Below are 17,097 nucleotides of genomic sequence, written 5' to 3'. Positions count from 1 at the left end.
GACTTCATCGTGCTCTCACAGATGTCCAGCCCAATTCTAAAAGCAGGTAAGCGTGCAAATTCAACAAAATGTTTTTTGTCTGTTTGTTTTTTTAAACCCAACTCTCCTCAGCGGCTTAGTTCACCTCACAGAATATTTTTTCTCCTTTATGGAAGCCAATAGACAATACAATGCATTTAGAGTATGGGTGGGAGGAAATTGTTTTGAGTTATTCATTTAGGGCTGCGGCATTTTATTTATTAAATTAGTTGCTTAGTTGATTTTTTAAAAAAAAATCCTGAAATGAGATTATGCTCTGGAGGGCCCATGTATAACACAGAGGCCTCTGAGCCACTCCCTTATTTTGTGCTTGGAGAGATACCTATCAGATGAATCTATGGCGTGACTGCATTTGGAATATTGTGTGCAGTCCTTGTTGCCTCATCTCAAGCAGGATATTGAAAAGTTGGAAAAGGTTCAGAAAAGAGCAACCAAAATGATCAACGAGGAAAGGCTGCAGCAACGGGGACTTTTTAGTTGAGAGGAAAGGTGAGCCAGAGATGACATGACAGAAGCTTATAAAATAACGCACAGCGTGGGAAAAAAGTAAATAGAGAAAAGTTTTTCTTCCTCTCTCATAGCACTAGAATTTGTGGACATCCAGTGAAGCTGTATGTTGGAAGATTTGGGGCAGAGAAAAGGAAGCACTTCTTTGTGCAATGCATAGTTAAGCTGTGGAACTTGCTCCCATGGCCAGCGATTTGGAGAGCTTTAAAAAAGGATCAGACAATTTCATGGAGGATAAAGCCATCAGTGGCTACAATGGCTATTCTCTGCTTCTGAATACCAGTTGCTGGAGGGTGCCTGGGAAGACCAACAGGGTTCCTTTCTTAATGCCCTTAAGTCAGTCTTTCTGATAATCTAGATCAGGGGTAGGCAACCTAAGGCCTGGAGGCCAGATGCGGCCCAATCGCCTTCTCAGTCTGGCCCACGGACGGTGTGGGAATCAGCGTGTAAAAGGACAGCAGAATGTGTCCTTTTATTTAAAATGCATCTCTGGGTTATTTGTAGGGCATGGGAATTCATTCATATATTTTTTCCAAAATATAGTTTGGCCCCCCACAAGGTCCAAGGGACGGTGGACCGGCCCACGGATAAAAAAGGTTGCTGACCCCTGATCTAGATGCTCCTCCCCGTCGGCCACGCTGGCTATGGCTGACGGGGGCTCGAGTCCAATAGCATTTGGAAGGCCACAGGTTCCCATGCCCTTGACTTATTCAAATATCATGGTTCTGATAACACCAAGGTTGCAGGTTCAATCCCTGGATTGGACAGCTGCGTATTCCTGCTTTGCAGGGGGTTGGAGGACTAGATGATCCCTTCCAACTTTACAGTTCTATGATTCTTTGTGGTCCATAGGCAGTCTCCTGTCAATGCAGAACATAACTGAATCAAAGCCCAAGGGTTTTTTTCTGTTTTATTAAATTTGCTTAGTAACGTAACATTATTATATGTATTCTATGAAACAAAGAATACAAAACAAAATTCATTCATACTACAATGCATAACTACATAACATTAATATATATGGTTTTTGAAAAAAGGCTTACATAACAAAATCAATTCAAAATATCATCCGGTTTACTTTTTCCCCCTCCCCTCCCCACTCCAGCCCTCCCCACCCCCGGTCAGGCCTTCCTTCTTCATATCTTTATCCATGTATACAGTATGTTCATTCGAGTTTGTATGTTAGGATTGGCTTCCCCTCTTTCTATCCAGTTCCTGTAAAATGCCCATTTATTTGTGATTCTTTGACATTTATTTTCCCATCTATCCTCTGCCACTATCTGTGCGAATATTTCTGATTGTACGTATTCAAAAACATAATCATTCCATTTCTCCATATTCCATCTGGCCTTTTCTTTCCACCCCAAAGCAATAACTGCCATTCCAGCTAAAATCAAATCAAAGCCCAAGTTACCAATTTCCACCTGAGGCCACCTTTGCTCAGAAGCACGTTCAATGGGACTCACTTCCAAACACCATTGTACAGTGGTACCTCAGGTTACATTCGCTTCGGGTTACATACGCTTCAGGTTACAGACTCCGCTAACTCAGAAATAGTGCTTCAGGTTAAGAACTTTACTTCAGGATGAGAACAGAAATCCGGCTCTGGCGGCGCGGCAGCAGCAGGAGGCCCCATGAGCTAAAGTGGTGCTTCAGGTTAAGAACAGTTTCAGGTTAAGTACGGACCTCCAGAACAAATTAAGTACTTAACCTGAAGTACCACTGTATAGGACTGTGGTCTTGAGGGCTAGTGTAAAAGAGGTGATCCAAGGGTCTCCAGCTTTACTTACATAGTTCTGCACAAGATCAGGGTGGTGCTTCTCTATGCCATCGTCGAGAATGGTCACCACGACATCTTTGCCAGTATATCCTCTCTGCCAGGCTGCTAGGACGTTCATTTCTGATCTACAGTCGCTGTTGTTGTCTTCGCAGTGCTGAGGGCAAAGGCAGCAGTCAGTTAGCCGTTTCTTCCTCACACAGACCAGCAAGCAACACTCCGCACGACTAAACAAGCAAGTTTAAAAGCTAGGATAGGGGAAGGGCTGTAGCTCAGTGGTGGAGCATCAGTTTTGCACGCAGAAGCTCCCAGACTCAACTCCCGGCATCTCCAGGTAGGGCTGGGAGAGAACCGTGCCTGAAAACCTGGAGAGCTGCTGCCAGTCAGTGTAGACAGTACTGAATCAGATGGAACAATGGTCTAACTCAGTGTAAGACAGCTTCCTGGACAGAAAGCCAAATTCAGTGGATTGGTCATTCTTGCCAAGGCTACCCCTAGAAGCTCAGGGGAGGTTTAAATGTCCCATCCAGCCTTGTGATGCGCTCTGTCCATCAATCGAAGTCAGCCTTGTAAACAGCAACTAGCCAAGTCTTCAAAACCAGCTGCTTAGGTTTTTAACTTGTAGCCCAACTTAATGCACACAAATCTAAGCATTTTGAAGCATCTAAGATTAGATTTCACATCCTATTATTATATATAAGAAATACTATGAGCAAAATGGGAAATTGACCTGGGTCGACATTTACGTTACGATTATTTTTAATTTGTACTTAAGCCTGCTTACTATGTCGGTAGTTTTATTTGTTAGTTTTTTTCCTTTTTTATTTTTCTTCTTTGTATCTTTTCTAAAAGGCAATCTGTATAAAGTGTGATATTGTATCAGGCTGAATTTATTGACCGCATTCTGCTGATCTAGAGTATTTTGTATACACTATCCTGATTTTCAATGAATAAAATATATTTTTAAAGATAAACAGCCACTTTTTCTGGAATCAAGTAAGAATGAATAAACTGCCGTGTTAATGCAGCACAAACTGGGAAGAGGAGGTATAGAGTTGCAAGGGCCAGATACAGAAGCTCGGAGGGCCACGTTAGGACACACATTCACCCTCACAGTCTTGCCACACCTGAAAAGCAGAGGAAGGGGGTGGAGAGAATGTGTGATTCTGTGATGCCAAAAGACTTTTACAAGATTCCCAAAATATGCATAATACGAAAACAAACACACACACACACACACACACACACACAGAGTGAATGTATAGTTACCATGTACCACATTTCAGGCCAGAGTGGGTCATTGAAGGAAACAAAATGGTGGTCACGCCGAACGCGTCTTTTGACTCTTCGTTTAACTTCCTGTTGTTGCAGCCACCTTACCTAGAAAAAAAAATTAAATAGCAGTGTTTCACAGGAATGCTTGGTTTTTTTTAACAGCAGCATCAATAAGAAAATATTTGTTTGCTTTGACATCTAAATCCCAGTTCTTGCCATATGGCTCACAAATTGCTTATTAACTCTGTTTGTACGACCAGCCAACAACATACGCTCACAAAGATTAAGAGAATAAATTGTAACATTAAAAATACAATAAAGGAAGCATTCAAATTGTTCTTTCTGGCAATTAAACAAGAAGGCACAAATCAGAAAAATGGGATGCCCAGATTATGAAAACACATCATATCAAAAGAAGTTCCATTGAAATCAATGGCCTCTACATTAGGTCTACTCTGACTCTCACTAACATTGTGTATCATCCAGGTTGTTGAAAGTAATAATATGCATACAAATGCACACAACCTTAAAACATCAAAAATGAACCTCACAACCTAATATGCATCTTTTTTCACCCAACAAGCATTCAATACGAACTAACATTTTCTTCAATTGAATTAATCAGTATCTGTTGTTTTGAAACTTGACTTTGTCTAGATTTATAGGCTTTTTTGTGTACAGTATGACGATTTTGCAAGCAAAATATATAGAGATATAATTTTGTTGCATTAATCTCCCTATCTTAATACTGTATTGTTCTTGGGAATAATTCGACCCAGGCTTTTCTCTATTCTGTTTGATTTAACTATTCTTGTACTCTTATGCTACGAGCAATAAACCTTCGAGAATTTTTTTTTCTTTTAATGAACCTAACTAATTAACAAAGCCTAACTTATTCATGCCTACCCACAAGCCCCAACAGCACCAAAAACTGTTTGCTACTAATCTGCTCAAAACAACAAAAGAGGTCTGGTGGGCCTACTAGAGGTAGGGAATTCTACAAAAATTCGCCACAGAAAGTGCTCTCTTCCTTTGCTTTCATTGCCTGGAATGAAAACGCCTTTCCATTTTATTGAGGTGCCTATCTTAACCTCATCAGAATGACACTAGACATCAAGGCCATTTATCTAATTAAAAGCAGTTTCAAGCACATGAATAATTCCTCATCCTGTGAATATTGTTTTTCTAAGTAACCGTCTGCCTTTTTCTGGTTTTTGCCATTTTTTAATGGGTTTCTCTTCTTAAACCTAAACAAATCCCAGTACAAAGAAGCACCAACGTAATTCTTAGAGCAGTGTGTGCTTAGAGCCAAAACAAAAAACAAAACAAAAAAAACCCTACTTCAAACACACGCCACAGAAGAAAAATGAAAGTCGGTTAAAAGGGCCTCAGTGAGTTTTGATAACAAAAGTCGAGATAAAAATTCTAGAATGCTCCCCTTTGCTCTCAAGTAGCTTTTGATAGAGCAGATGTTCCACAGCTGTACAGACCCCTCCACAGAACATTAACAAGATAAATTAGATTATAGGCATGCTGTATACCAAAAGTATGAGGTTTAAAGCAAATGTTTATTCATCGGAACAGATCGGAATTATAATACAACTCCACTGAATTAATGCAAACTTCCCTGCTCAAGTACATAAGAGAATTAATCCTCCACATCCCCAGCTTCTTACAAGGACAGTTTCATCAAGGAATGGAGTCATGAAAATCTGGGATTAGTCTCCAAGGTAGGAAGAATCCCCGAGGGGAGTCAAAGGATCTGAAGTGGATTCTCAGCAAGGGAGAACATTTCCGACACACGGATTAGCCTAAAGTTTCTGTAATAATAAATAGGAATCCCTGGGTGGGGGAAGGCCGGTTGTGACCTTTTGAAACGCAAGAGCTGAGAAACAACGTGAACCAGACATTTAATGTGCTCAACCAACTCTTGAGTTATTGTTTTAAAGGATTATCGGCACTTTCACCCCTTCAAGCCTCAGAAGCTTAGAAATATAAGAAACCTCAAAGGATTGATGGGGGGCGTTAAAAGCAGGGTTTGGGGGTTCTCTCTTATGTTGTTTAAGATGATGAGAATAATATAGTATTTCCATAATACACTTGTCTAGGTTATTTCCTGCCAAGTCACACAGCTCCTGTCAAGCTGGGGAGCAGGATGGGACTGGGGAAATTGATGGTTAGTACAGTACAAAGCAAAGGCAGTCTGAAGTCTGCTAAAAGGCACTCACAATTGTCTAATTGATCAGGCCTAGCATACAAACCTAACCCAGAAGGTTTTATTCGGCAAGGAAAACCACTTGACCTATTAGGACTTACTGCTGTCCCCTTCTTCCATTTGGCCAGAGGCGGTGGATACGTTACGTAAACCTTCTCTCAGCCCAACACCCCTTGGGTACCAGCTTCACAGATAGGGAGTGGGGTTCATGTCCAACAACAAAGCAGAGGCAGTGTGACGTAGTGGTTACAGTGATCAACTAGGACTAGGAAGACCCGGGTCCAAATCCCCAGTCAGCCATGAAGCCAACTGGGTGACACTGGGCCTGTCACTTCCTTATAATACTACTAATATGAATACTACCACTGATAATAGTAATAATTCTATTTTTTGTACCCTGCCCATATGACTGGGTTGCCCCAGCCACTCTGGGCTGCTTCCAGAAACATAATAAACACAGAATTACAGAAACATAATAAATTACAGAAACATAATAAAAACTTCCCACTACAGGGCTGCCTTCAGATGTCTTCTAAAGGTTGTATAGTTGTTAATCTCCTTGACATCTGATGGGAGGTCATTCCACAGGGCAGGTGCCACTACTGAGAAGGCCCTCCTCTGCTTGGTTCCCTGTAACCTCACTTCTTGTAGTGAGGGAACCACCAGAAGGCCCTCAGAGCTGGACCTCAGTGTCTGGGCTGAATGATGGGGGTGGAGATGCTCCTTCAAGTATACAGGGCCGAGGCCATTTAGGGCTTTAAAGGTCAGCAGCAACACTTTGAATTGTGCTTGGAAACATACTGGGAGCCAATGTAGGTCTTTCAGGACAGGTTTTATATGGCCGTGGCGGCCGCTCCCAGTCACCAATCTAGCAGCCGCATTCTGGATTATAACCCCATAACCTAAGAAGCATCTCATAAGGTTGTTGAGAAGATAAACGTGAAGTTGAGGAGTTAAACTGTGTGCGCCGCTCTGAGCTCCTTGGAGAAGAGGCAAGGTAAAAATGTAATACAGTGTACCTCGGGTTACATACGCTTCAGGTTACAGACTCTGCTAACCCAGAAATAGTACCTCGGGTTAAGAACTTTGCTTCAGGATGAGAACAGAAATCATGATCCGGCGGCGTGGCAGCAGCAAGAGGCCCCATTAGCTAAAGTGGTGCTTCAGGTTAAGAACAGTTTCAGGTTAAGAATGGACCTACGGAATGAATTAAGTACTTAACCTGAGGTACCACTGTAAATAAATGCAGAACAAGAGATGGTGGCTTTGAATTTTGTTGTGTGTAAGGAAGTCTGAGCAGGCCCACACTGACTGACAGTTACTGACAGCAGCGACAACCTCATATCTCCTCCTCAAAATGTCCCCCCAAAAAGACGAGCCTTGGCCAGACGCCTGAAGCTATAAAAAGGTGAGGCAAGATGCACCTCCATAGGGAGAGAGTTCCAGGGGAGGCTGGTGCCCATTGGGGCCGGTCGCCCATGAGGCAGGCTGAAGCAGCTGCCTTGGGTGGCAGAATCCCATGGGGCAGCGCAGGGGTGATGGAGGGGAGGATGTGAATCTGCAGGAGAAGCGGGTAGCAGACCGTACAGACTTCTGCCCCCTGCGGCAAAATGTGTAGATCCGGCACTGCCTCCAGATGCATCCGTAGCGACGCCCACTGGGAAGTGAACGAAATCTTGCATGGCTAATTGCATTTTGCTAATTGGCATGCTGGTTTATTGGGCTACTTCCAACCCTGCCTAAATGTTGCAAGACGCAGGCCGAGACACGTATAAACCAGGAAAGTGATTCAATTCACTTGAGGGAAAACAACGAAAATGCCAAGCCAATCCAACCCAGAACCTTGACTAAAACTTCAGCCTAGTCATTAAAACAAGATGCCCTCATCATGATGTAATGCTAATGAAGGGTATCCCTTTGGGATGTCTTTATTTGTTATGATTTTCCAACACAGAAGATGCAGCAGAATAGCATGTAGAATGATCATCCGATTTGATGCTTTTAGGCTTTTGCAATTCATTGCATTTAAATGACAAGGGAAAGATGGCTGTTTGGGCATTATTTTCTTCCCACAATTCTCCGGGGGGTGGGGAAAGGAAAAGGACACCAGTTCCACCCCCCCCACTCTCCTCACTAGGGATGCTGCAAAATTCCAATGGAAACAGGAATAGAAATTGCCAATGTTTGCAATTTTTGCCCCCATGTCCAGAACAAAAATTAATCCAGCAAATATGATCAGTTGTTGTCCCTTTCAGTCCACAAACAATCTGTTCACGGTGTTTTCTTTGCATTGACATGGATAGGGTAACATAATGATGTAATCTTGCCATGGCCAACAGCGGGACAAATAATGTAGCTTTTGGCAGAAGACTAAATGCAGTGGAACGAAAACAGCACTGAATCCAAAGACCACAAGGCGGGATGGAAAAACAATGCCTTATTACATCCTACTCTTCTTTTGGCTAAATTATTTGTACCCCGCCCATCTGACTGGGTTGCCCTAGCTGCTATGGGCGGCTTCCCATTGCCACTCACCAGCTGAGATCATTACTAGAAAGAGCAATAATAGATAGCTCTTCCAGAAATGCTTCCATCTGCAAGCAAAGCTGACCCGTTGCATCATCTGGGGCCAATGGTCATCTGGTCTCCCGTCATCTGGGTGGCCATTCCAGCGGGTCACTATAAGATCAGTTATAGAGGCAGGAAGCTTTTTCTGGCCTGCAGGTCAGCTTCTTATCTCTCCACCCTTGGGGGTGGGGTCACAATTTACAGGTGCCTGAGGGCACAGCCAAGCTGAGCAAGATTTTCTAGAACAAGTATGAGTGGAGGGTTCAATCCTGCTGGCTGCAGGGAATGTGCTGGTGAAGCTGATGTCACCCAGCAGTGGACAGGTGGGCATGATTTATGGAAAATAGCTACATGGGCCAATTCGGGCCCAATATTGACCTATGGTGTGTACAGGTTTACCACCCCTGCTCTAATAACTGATACCAGTATTTGCTTGCCTTCCTCTTCCCTCCTAGTTCCCTCTTCTTGAGAGCCAGTGTGGTGTAGTGGTTAAGAGCGATAGACTCGTAATCTGGGGAACCGGGTTCGCGTCTCCGCTCCTCCACATGCAGCTGCTGGGTGACCTTGGGCTAGTCACACTTCTCTGAAGTCTCTCAGCCCCACTCACCTCACAGAGTGTTTGTTGTGGGGGAGGAAGGGAAAGGAGAATGTTAGCCACTTTTGAGACTCCTTCGGGTAGTGATAAAGCGGGATATCAAATCCAAACTCTTCTTCCTTTTTCATCACGCCTGTCAGAAATCTGAAGGTTTTTGGTGCTTTTTAGCATTACGATCAGCTGCCCTGACAGATATCCCCAACTGTGTTTGCTTTCTGTGTCTATATGCAGTATTGCAACAGCTTGGCCCTACAATAGAACTTGTGGGATATAGATGCCGTGCCCCACCCTCAGAACTTGATTCAACTGACCTGGAAAAAAAGAAGTAAGTAGCACTAGAGACATTTCCTAATATTTTAAAGCTAACAAGTTCCACACATTTCTGAGAACATTTTCTCCTTCCTTCATCAAGGAAGTCTAGGTAAATTGAAAGAGACAAACTGCAAAGCTTGTGGGAAAAGCCACTTGATCTACCAAGTTTCATTGGCAAAAGATCGCCCAGTTCAGGGAGCCTCTGAAATAGGATACAGATTTATATAAAAACAAAAATAAACTTGAGAAGTTTTCAGCTTTAAAAGCACCAAATCACTTAGTTGACTAGGAGCTTTAAACTTTTAAAAACAACGCGTGCACCCCCCCCAAATCCTTAAGTTATGCAGTTCCATCTTTTCCAGTTAAATTCAAGGCGGCATGACTTGTTTAAAGGCTTGCTTTAGCACCACTATTAGCATATTCATGCATACACATTAGGTATACCAGTCAAGTAGCAAAACACTTCCCAAGTGATCTGCTAAGGGAGAACACCAAGGCATGGATTACGAATCCAGCCTAGCTCCAAGCACCCAAAATACAGCGGTGCTCTATTTTGCAGACTGTTAGGTTGCATACATACCATACATCTGAAGTGTATCCCCACCCCACCACGCTCCAAAAAAGGAATCCTGGAAACCGTAGTTTACCTCTCACAGAGCTACAATTCCCAGCACCCTTAAGAAATCACATTTCTCCATTATTCTTTTTTTGAGGGGGGGGGGTCTTTAAATGTCTGGTATGCATGTCATATTAATCAATATGACTAGGTAAATAGACTAAATTTTTAAAAAATCATTTGGTTTGCATCAAGTAGACTACCGGTAATTTAAAATGCGTGCTTTTCCATTTCAGATATAGATTCATACCCTTCCCTCGCCCTAGCTCCCCTAGGGCTCGAAAACCTAATTAGAACACCAAAAAAACCACCAGCCTTCCGTTTTTCTCGCAATTGGTGGGATGTTCAGACACTTGCAGTTTGTTTATTCTTGTTCTTTCTTCCACCCACCCCCCCAAATCCCACACCATCGTCAACTATTATTGATGCAATATGGGTGCACATTCAAGAATTATCTACAGCTTGTTAGACAGTGAGCGAATAAGTTCAAATATTTGAACGGGAAGGCACATGGGTTGATTTGTTTGCTGTATGTGCACACGTCTGGAAGCTACATTTGGCAATACAGAATTGGTCGGAGAGCACCATTCTCTGCTGTATTGTAGACCAGCAGCCTTCATAATCAGTGTTCTGCAGATCAAATGAAGTTTTGAAAGGTTCAGCCTGCCACCTTGGTTAAAAATGGGGCCCAGCCAGCACACAGGAAGAAAATGCATTCTATATCACACTGTTTCAGGGTAGGCCCGCTGTCTGTACACAAGTTTCATGCCCCCAGTTTTAATCATCCACTAAAATGGTTCTGGCCCAGAGGAAAGCTTTCCTTCTGCCAACTAAAAGGGCTTTTGCAGAGAGGAATGTCACCCCAAGGCAACTTACAGCACTGTACTACAAACTGAAGCAAATACAAATAAATGACATAAAGTAAACCCCACATAAAGTTGCCCTGCAAAACCTAGGGGCCCACTGTTATCCCAATCTTATAGTCTAGCAAAACATCCGCCATTATGGTGGGTTAACCTTTCGTTTGACTTTCATTTGCACAGACTTCTGGAGAGTATAGTTTGCAGGCAGGCATATTGCAAGGATAGCCAAAGCAGTGCCCTCCAGAAGATACTGGACTACAACTCCCATCGTTCCTGACCACTGGCCATGTGAGGTGGGGCTTATGGGAGTTGGAGTCCAACATCACCTGGAAGGCACCATGTTGACTATCATTGATGTAGCCCATCAAGGTTGACCCAATGATGCCCCTGCCAAGATGGCATTTGCCTAAGGGGCTTCATAGGCAATATATTTGGGGATATATACCATCATCATTTCATGCTGCCTACCTTTAACTCTGGGATTATGGTAATCATATATTTAATCTTGCTGGTTTTAAGGACACATACCCACACACCCAAAAGCTAGTTAAATAAAAAAGGTGATTTCCCGCCAAGCGTACTTTGGGCTTTCACCGAGTTCCCTTTGCCTTTTGTAACTTCCCCTTGCTAATGCAAGACAAGCCTGCAAACTAGACCTGACACCAGTAGCTTCCTGCTGTACCTTTGGATCCATTCTGAGGAAGTTGTGTGGGCCTCTGCTGCTGAACGTTGACCTTTTAATCGTCTTGCTGTGGTGAAAGTGGTAATAGTCTTCCAGGCTGCCAATCTGCAATGAGCGATATACAGAACAGGTGTCAGGACAGGAGGCAATGAGGACCATAAGGAACAGCTGCCATGTTCTTTCACAGCACACTAGAACCAGGAAGGAATGCAATTCAGTTCGGGCAGGAAAAGTTTCAACAAGCAACCAAAGATGCTCATTTCACACAGCTAAACCTCTTACGCATTTGGTCGCCAGGAGGCGTTCAAACAGCCTATGCAGAGGTCAGACCAAGTGTCCATCTCTTCTTCCACCAGTGGCCAACTAGATACCACTAGGAAGCTCACAGGCAGAACAAGGTGAAGACAGCCCTTGCCAGCAGCTTACCCTCCAGAAAAGAGAATTCAGAGTTCAAGTGGGACCTTCAAAACATTGCAGGATGGGAAGCTCCTGTTCAGGGTATCAACTTTTCAAGCTCGGCTCCAGGAGACTCCATTCCATTCCCACTCCAACTCCATCTACCTCTCCCACCAATAGTCCATCAGCATTCCAAGGCCACTCAACAAGAACAATCCTTACTGGCTGCTTTTGCATTTTCCACACCTTTCAGTTTTCGCCTCTGAATTCTGCAAAACAATATCTCCCCCTTTTCTATGTGGATGGCCTCATTTTGGCTACATAAGGATTAGGTAATTTTAACTAGCCACATTTTAGTGTTACATGTGCACCTCAAACTGTGGTTAACGTTAGCTACAGTTTATTGAAACAAGCCAGCTTCACAACTACAGCGGACTTTTTTCAAGCAGAACAGAATTAACATTAACCAGAGTTTGTCACGTGTAATTAATTAAACATCACACCCCGCTTTGCAGTCATGCCAAGGAGGAAGGAGGCAGAGTAGGCATGGTTTATCATCATATCAAAATGTGGGCAGTATCAAAGATGGGAGCAAAGGGATCTGGCTGAGCCCTGGTTCACTAAGGGCTCCTCCACACTTCCACTTGTCTCGCTACTTTCCCCAGGGGGAAAACCCACGTTTTAGTGCTGAATCGGAACAAATGGCAATCAAGTTTTCCGTGGATCATCATTTGTTCTGATTTAGCACCTGAATCTCAGGTTTTTCGGGGGGGAAATGGCATGGTGTGGCAAAGGCAGAACCACTCAGATCCATGCCTAGAAAGCATGGGGAAACTGCTCAGAAAACTACCGTAACCAGACTCATGCTTTCTAAGCTCAGGACAAAAGCAAAAGTGTGCACAAGCCCTAAATCAGACCATTGTTTCATCTGGCTTGCTTTTGTTGGCACGGACTGGCATCTCTCTCCAAGGTTTCAGACTAAGGTATTGGAGAAGCTAGAGGGCTTCTGCATTCAACCTGGGGCATTCTGTATGCAAAGCACTGAGCTACACCTCTTCCAGAGCAGAATCTCAGTTGCATGACCCATCTGTCTCCACTTCTGGTTAAAGGCATATGTGAATGGATGAGCTCAGGGTCTCTTATCTCCTGCTCACCATATGGGCCAAAGATAAAATGTGGAAACTGCACTTCTGAAATGCATACGGCCTCCCCTCCACCCGCCTTAATAGCAACAGAATATGCCTGGTCCAAAACAGCCTCCAGAGTTCTTGGAACCAAAATCCTCAGGAAACCATCTGCCCTTCACAGGTGCACACACATCATGCAGGCGAAGAGCCGTGTGGCTGTGCCAGGGCAGCAGCGCTTGATGCACTTATTCTGACAAAATGTACAATGAAGTGCAGCATCTGGTGATGCTGCCAAGACGATGCTCAAGGTCTCCAGATACAGGCAGCTGCAAAAGTGACGGCTGCGATTTCCCTGCAAATGTCTCCTGGCGGGGAAACTTTGGCCCTCCAGATGCTGTTATCCTGGCTAGCACGGCCAATGGCTAGGAGTGATGGGATTTGTAGTCCAGCAACAACTGGAGAGTCCCAGGTTCCCCCGCCTTGGTTTAAGAGAATTAGTCTGCAATCCTATTCCAATCAGCTGGGAGCAAACCCCACTGAATTCAATAGGACCTACTTCTGAGTAGCCATGGTCGGGACTGTGCCCGTAAATCACAAATTTAACTCAATGGGGAGAAAACCACTGGCACATGTCAGAATCAAGCCAAATACAGCCTCTTGCTTAAAAAATAAAAATCAAGTTGTTATGAGCCATCTTTCCTAGAGCTATCACTTGATTAAAGCCGTATTTGATGAATTCACTAAAGTGCCTATGATTAATTCTGCTTAAATCTGTATTGGAAGAAATAAACCAGTACTGTAGTGCAGAAGAAGAGGAAAATACTTATTTTTCTATAATTATTTTTAGATATGCATGCATGTTGCAACAGGCTCCATTTCAGAAGACTGGCACCAACATTACAGTCTTTTCAGCGCCAAGGTAAGGCTTCCTTGTTTGCTCAGGCATGTTAAATCTTCATTTATATTGGCTTGGTTTGTACATCACGCAAAGCCAAACAGTGGCTTAGTGGGACATACAGAAGTATGCAGGCTCCCCAAGAGGAGCAAGGTTACAGCTTATGGTTAGTGAGGAAAGGGCTTAGCCGCAAGCCCTGGTTCAGAAAACAGGCTAAACCATGGGTAGGCAAACAAAGGCCGGGGGGCCAGATCCGGCCCAATCGCCTTCTAAATCCAGCCCGCGTACGCTCCAGGAATCAGCGTGTTTTTACATGAGTAGAATGTGTCCTTTTATTTAAAATGCATCTCTTGGTTATTTGTGGGGCATAGGAATTTGTTCATCCCCCCCTCAAAATATAGTCCGGCCCCCCACCAGGTCTGAGGGACAGTGGGCCGGCCCCCTGCTGAAAAAGTTTGCTGACCCCTGTGCTAAACCAAACCTTGGCTTAGCTCAGCACAGCAGCCTGTACACTCCCACAGACCCACTAAGTCAAGGGTGGGAACCTCTGGGGTGGGGTGCAGGACGTGGCCCTCCAGGACTCTCTATGAGCCCGTTAGGGCTCTCCCGAAGGTACACCCTCCATGCGCCCTGCTTCACATCCTCCTTGTGTGTTTTTGCCTGGCTGGAATGTGCCCCAGAAATGTTTGGGAAGCACGGACCCAGATGTTGCAATATTAGGCAACTAATGAATTATAAATTATAAACAATGAGAATTAAAATAAAATAAATAACCTTCAATGCATAATGTATATTTTACTGCGTGAATTGCTTCTCCAAGAACAATGCTATTTTGACTGATTTTTTGGTGACCGTATACATTTCTTTATAAGGTCCACAGTGGTTGAAATGCGCAAGTTTTGAGGTTTATGCCGTTGACTCTAATATAACATTGTCTCCTGCCTGTGTTGGATATTTGTAACTTTTTTCTGTTAATGACAGAGGGATCTTTTTTGTCTATAAAAAAATAAGAAAGAGTCAACGTTTGATGTTTTGAACATATGGTGTGGATACTTAAATATTTACAGTAAAAGAGAAACTACCACTTTCTGAAGCAGCCTGTTTCTTACATTGGTATATCCAGTGCTTTTTTTCTTGGGGGACGCATACCCCTAAACTTTTTGTGAATCTTTGTACTTCTGTATTGTACTTCGTATTTATTTTTCCCGATCTGAACTATAAAATGGTGATTTTCTTGAGTCCTAATGAGAGTACCGCTAAACATTTTTTAAGAAGAAAAAAGCACTGCATATATCCAATTGCTCTACTAAACATTGCAGCTCTAATCTTTTCACAACTCCAAAAAGGGAAATGAGGCAAATCAGACTGACAGCTGTTCTATTTTCATAAGAGACATTGTTCGCACCAGAATTATCCATCTCTTGGTTTGTTTTATTATTATTTTGCTACAGAGCAACCAGAAGGCTTCTGGCCCATGTAAAGTATGGTGTTCCTCCTTTAAGAAACCACATAAATATCAGAGACACCGGCCCAGATAGAAGACAATTCATATGTGCCAAGAACCATCACTATATAGTTTCAGAAGCAAGTTTTGCTCTTGCTTAGACTTGGCTTCTCCTCTCTGGAAAGTGGAGATTATAAATAAGAAACATCTATATTTAACCAGGAGGATAGGAAGCAATAAAAACCAAAATTAAAAAAGAGGTTTAGGAAAAACAAAGTGTACCAGTAACTTCAGATGGATCTATGAAGTTGCCTTACACCACATCAATCTTATAATCCATCCACCTAAGTCTTAACAATTCCAACCAGCAGTAAATTTCCAAAATCCCAGGCAGATTATGTTCAGCAACACTTCCACCCATCCAAAAGATGAACAATGGTTACAGAGGATGTGCTCCAAATGACTTGCCGAACTCATGAAGTCCTTTTCAGTGGCATCTATTTGGAGGGCATATCATTGTGCACTGACTTAAGTCCATTTGTATGGCATATACTTCTGCTGCAGGTCAAAACCAGGCCCCTTCTGCTGATCTAAACACCTGAAGGGGGTCTGTTGGGGAAGAGGTGGTCTTCCAGGTATCTGGGTCCAGAAGAAGAAGAGGAGTGGGTGGTGCGCAGGAACAAGGTGAGCCAAAATGGGACATCAGGGAATAGAATCAGAAGCTGGGGTGGCTTCTGTAAATCCAGGATGCCCCACTTAAAACAGGACAGTTGGGCTGTTATGCTTAGGTCCTGCTTGTGGTTTTCCCAAAGGCATCTCATCGGCCACTGTGAGTACAGAATGCTGGACTAGATGCGCCACTGGCCTGATCTATTACCTACAACATCTCGGAGAGAATACCAGGGTCTACAGGAGGTGATCTAACTGAGGAACATTCACACAAGGAGCAACTGATCTAGTGGTTTTTAAGTAAATATCAGGTGCACATGCATACACAGAGAAAGAGAGAAAAAGAGAGAGTGAGAGAGAACACTGGACTGGGCCTTTGGTGCGAGTGCAGGTGAGCTTAACCCTTTGCCCTTGTTACGATGGCTGCGGCAAGGATCAGGTACTAAATGATAAGGAAAGTCCTCTCCCCAAGACCCTGGAAAGCTGCTGCCAGTCAGAGCAGACACCACTGAGCCTAATCAACAAGTAACATGACCTAGTTTAAGTCCGCATCCTATGCTCTTTCCTACACCTACTGGGAAACCCCAGTCATTGCGACAGAACTTGCAACTCTAAAGCCTCTCTCCAACTTGCCAGCTTTGTACGTCACAACTGGGTTTCCAGTAGCCTTCGCCCTTCCCAACATGTCTCTGCATGTCTCCCACCACCACTTCTACCGGTATTGCAATGACGTTTTGGTGGACTGCCATTTCAGCCACGTGCAGCAGCTGTGACTGGCATAACTTGTTTATGCCTTGCACCAACTTAGCACCATGTTTTGTGAAGCTACAATAAATCTGTGCATTTCTGTTAGCAAGATTTTGCCAGGTCGTTTTGTTTACTCCTGCCTTTGCTATCATCGGCTACATGTTTTTATCACCCTCTTTCGATTATGCCATAGATCAGAGGGGCCTAACCTCTTGGGCCCAAGAATTGTGCTGAATCCTCTAATGGCTGCATACTATTCAAACCACAAGCTTGCCACACATAGAGCACATGGGCACACAGAGACTACCTTACCCTATCATCCCCACTCAGATATATATATAAAAAAAGAACAGTTTCAGGTTAAGAACGG

At 43.7% G+C, this 17,097-nt stretch overlaps 1 protein-coding gene and 1 long non-coding RNA gene across 5 annotated transcripts in view; one reads left to right on the top strand and one right to left on the bottom strand.

Annotated features, from left to right (window-relative positions):
* PCSK6 (proprotein convertase subtilisin/kexin type 6) overlaps positions 1-17,097 on the bottom strand; it is a 98,379-nt gene that overhangs the window by 61,983 nt on the left and 19,299 nt on the right. For all 4 annotated transcript variants that reach the window (XR_014213404.1, XM_082198405.1, XM_082198406.1 and 1 more), the window contains exons 2-4: positions 11,450-11,554; positions 3,593-3,703; positions 2,337-2,480 (exon numbers count right to left, since the gene is read on the bottom strand). Coding sequence is in view for 3 of the 4 variants with exons in the window: in XM_082198404.1 (XP_082054530.1) it covers positions 2,337-2,480; positions 3,593-3,703; positions 11,450-11,554 (360 nt within the window). In the remaining variant the exon portion in view is untranslated. The remainder of the gene's footprint in view (positions 1-2,336; positions 2,481-3,592; positions 3,704-11,449; positions 11,555-17,097) is intronic.
* Positions 7,053-16,832, top strand: LOC309518594. Its single transcript, XR_014213536.1, has 4 exons — positions 7,053-7,221; positions 9,208-9,301; positions 13,820-13,891; positions 16,124-16,832. It is a non-coding gene; the product is annotated as an uncharacterized lncRNA (long non-coding RNA).

This window comes from Podarcis vaucheri (assembly GCF_965113315.1).
Source record: "Podarcis vaucheri genome assembly, chromosome: 14".
NCBI lineage: Eukaryota > Metazoa > Chordata > Lepidosauria > Squamata > Lacertidae > Podarcis > Podarcis vaucheri.
Note: the sequence above shows the minus strand (reverse complement) of the source record. Positions and strands in the feature narration are given on the sequence as shown.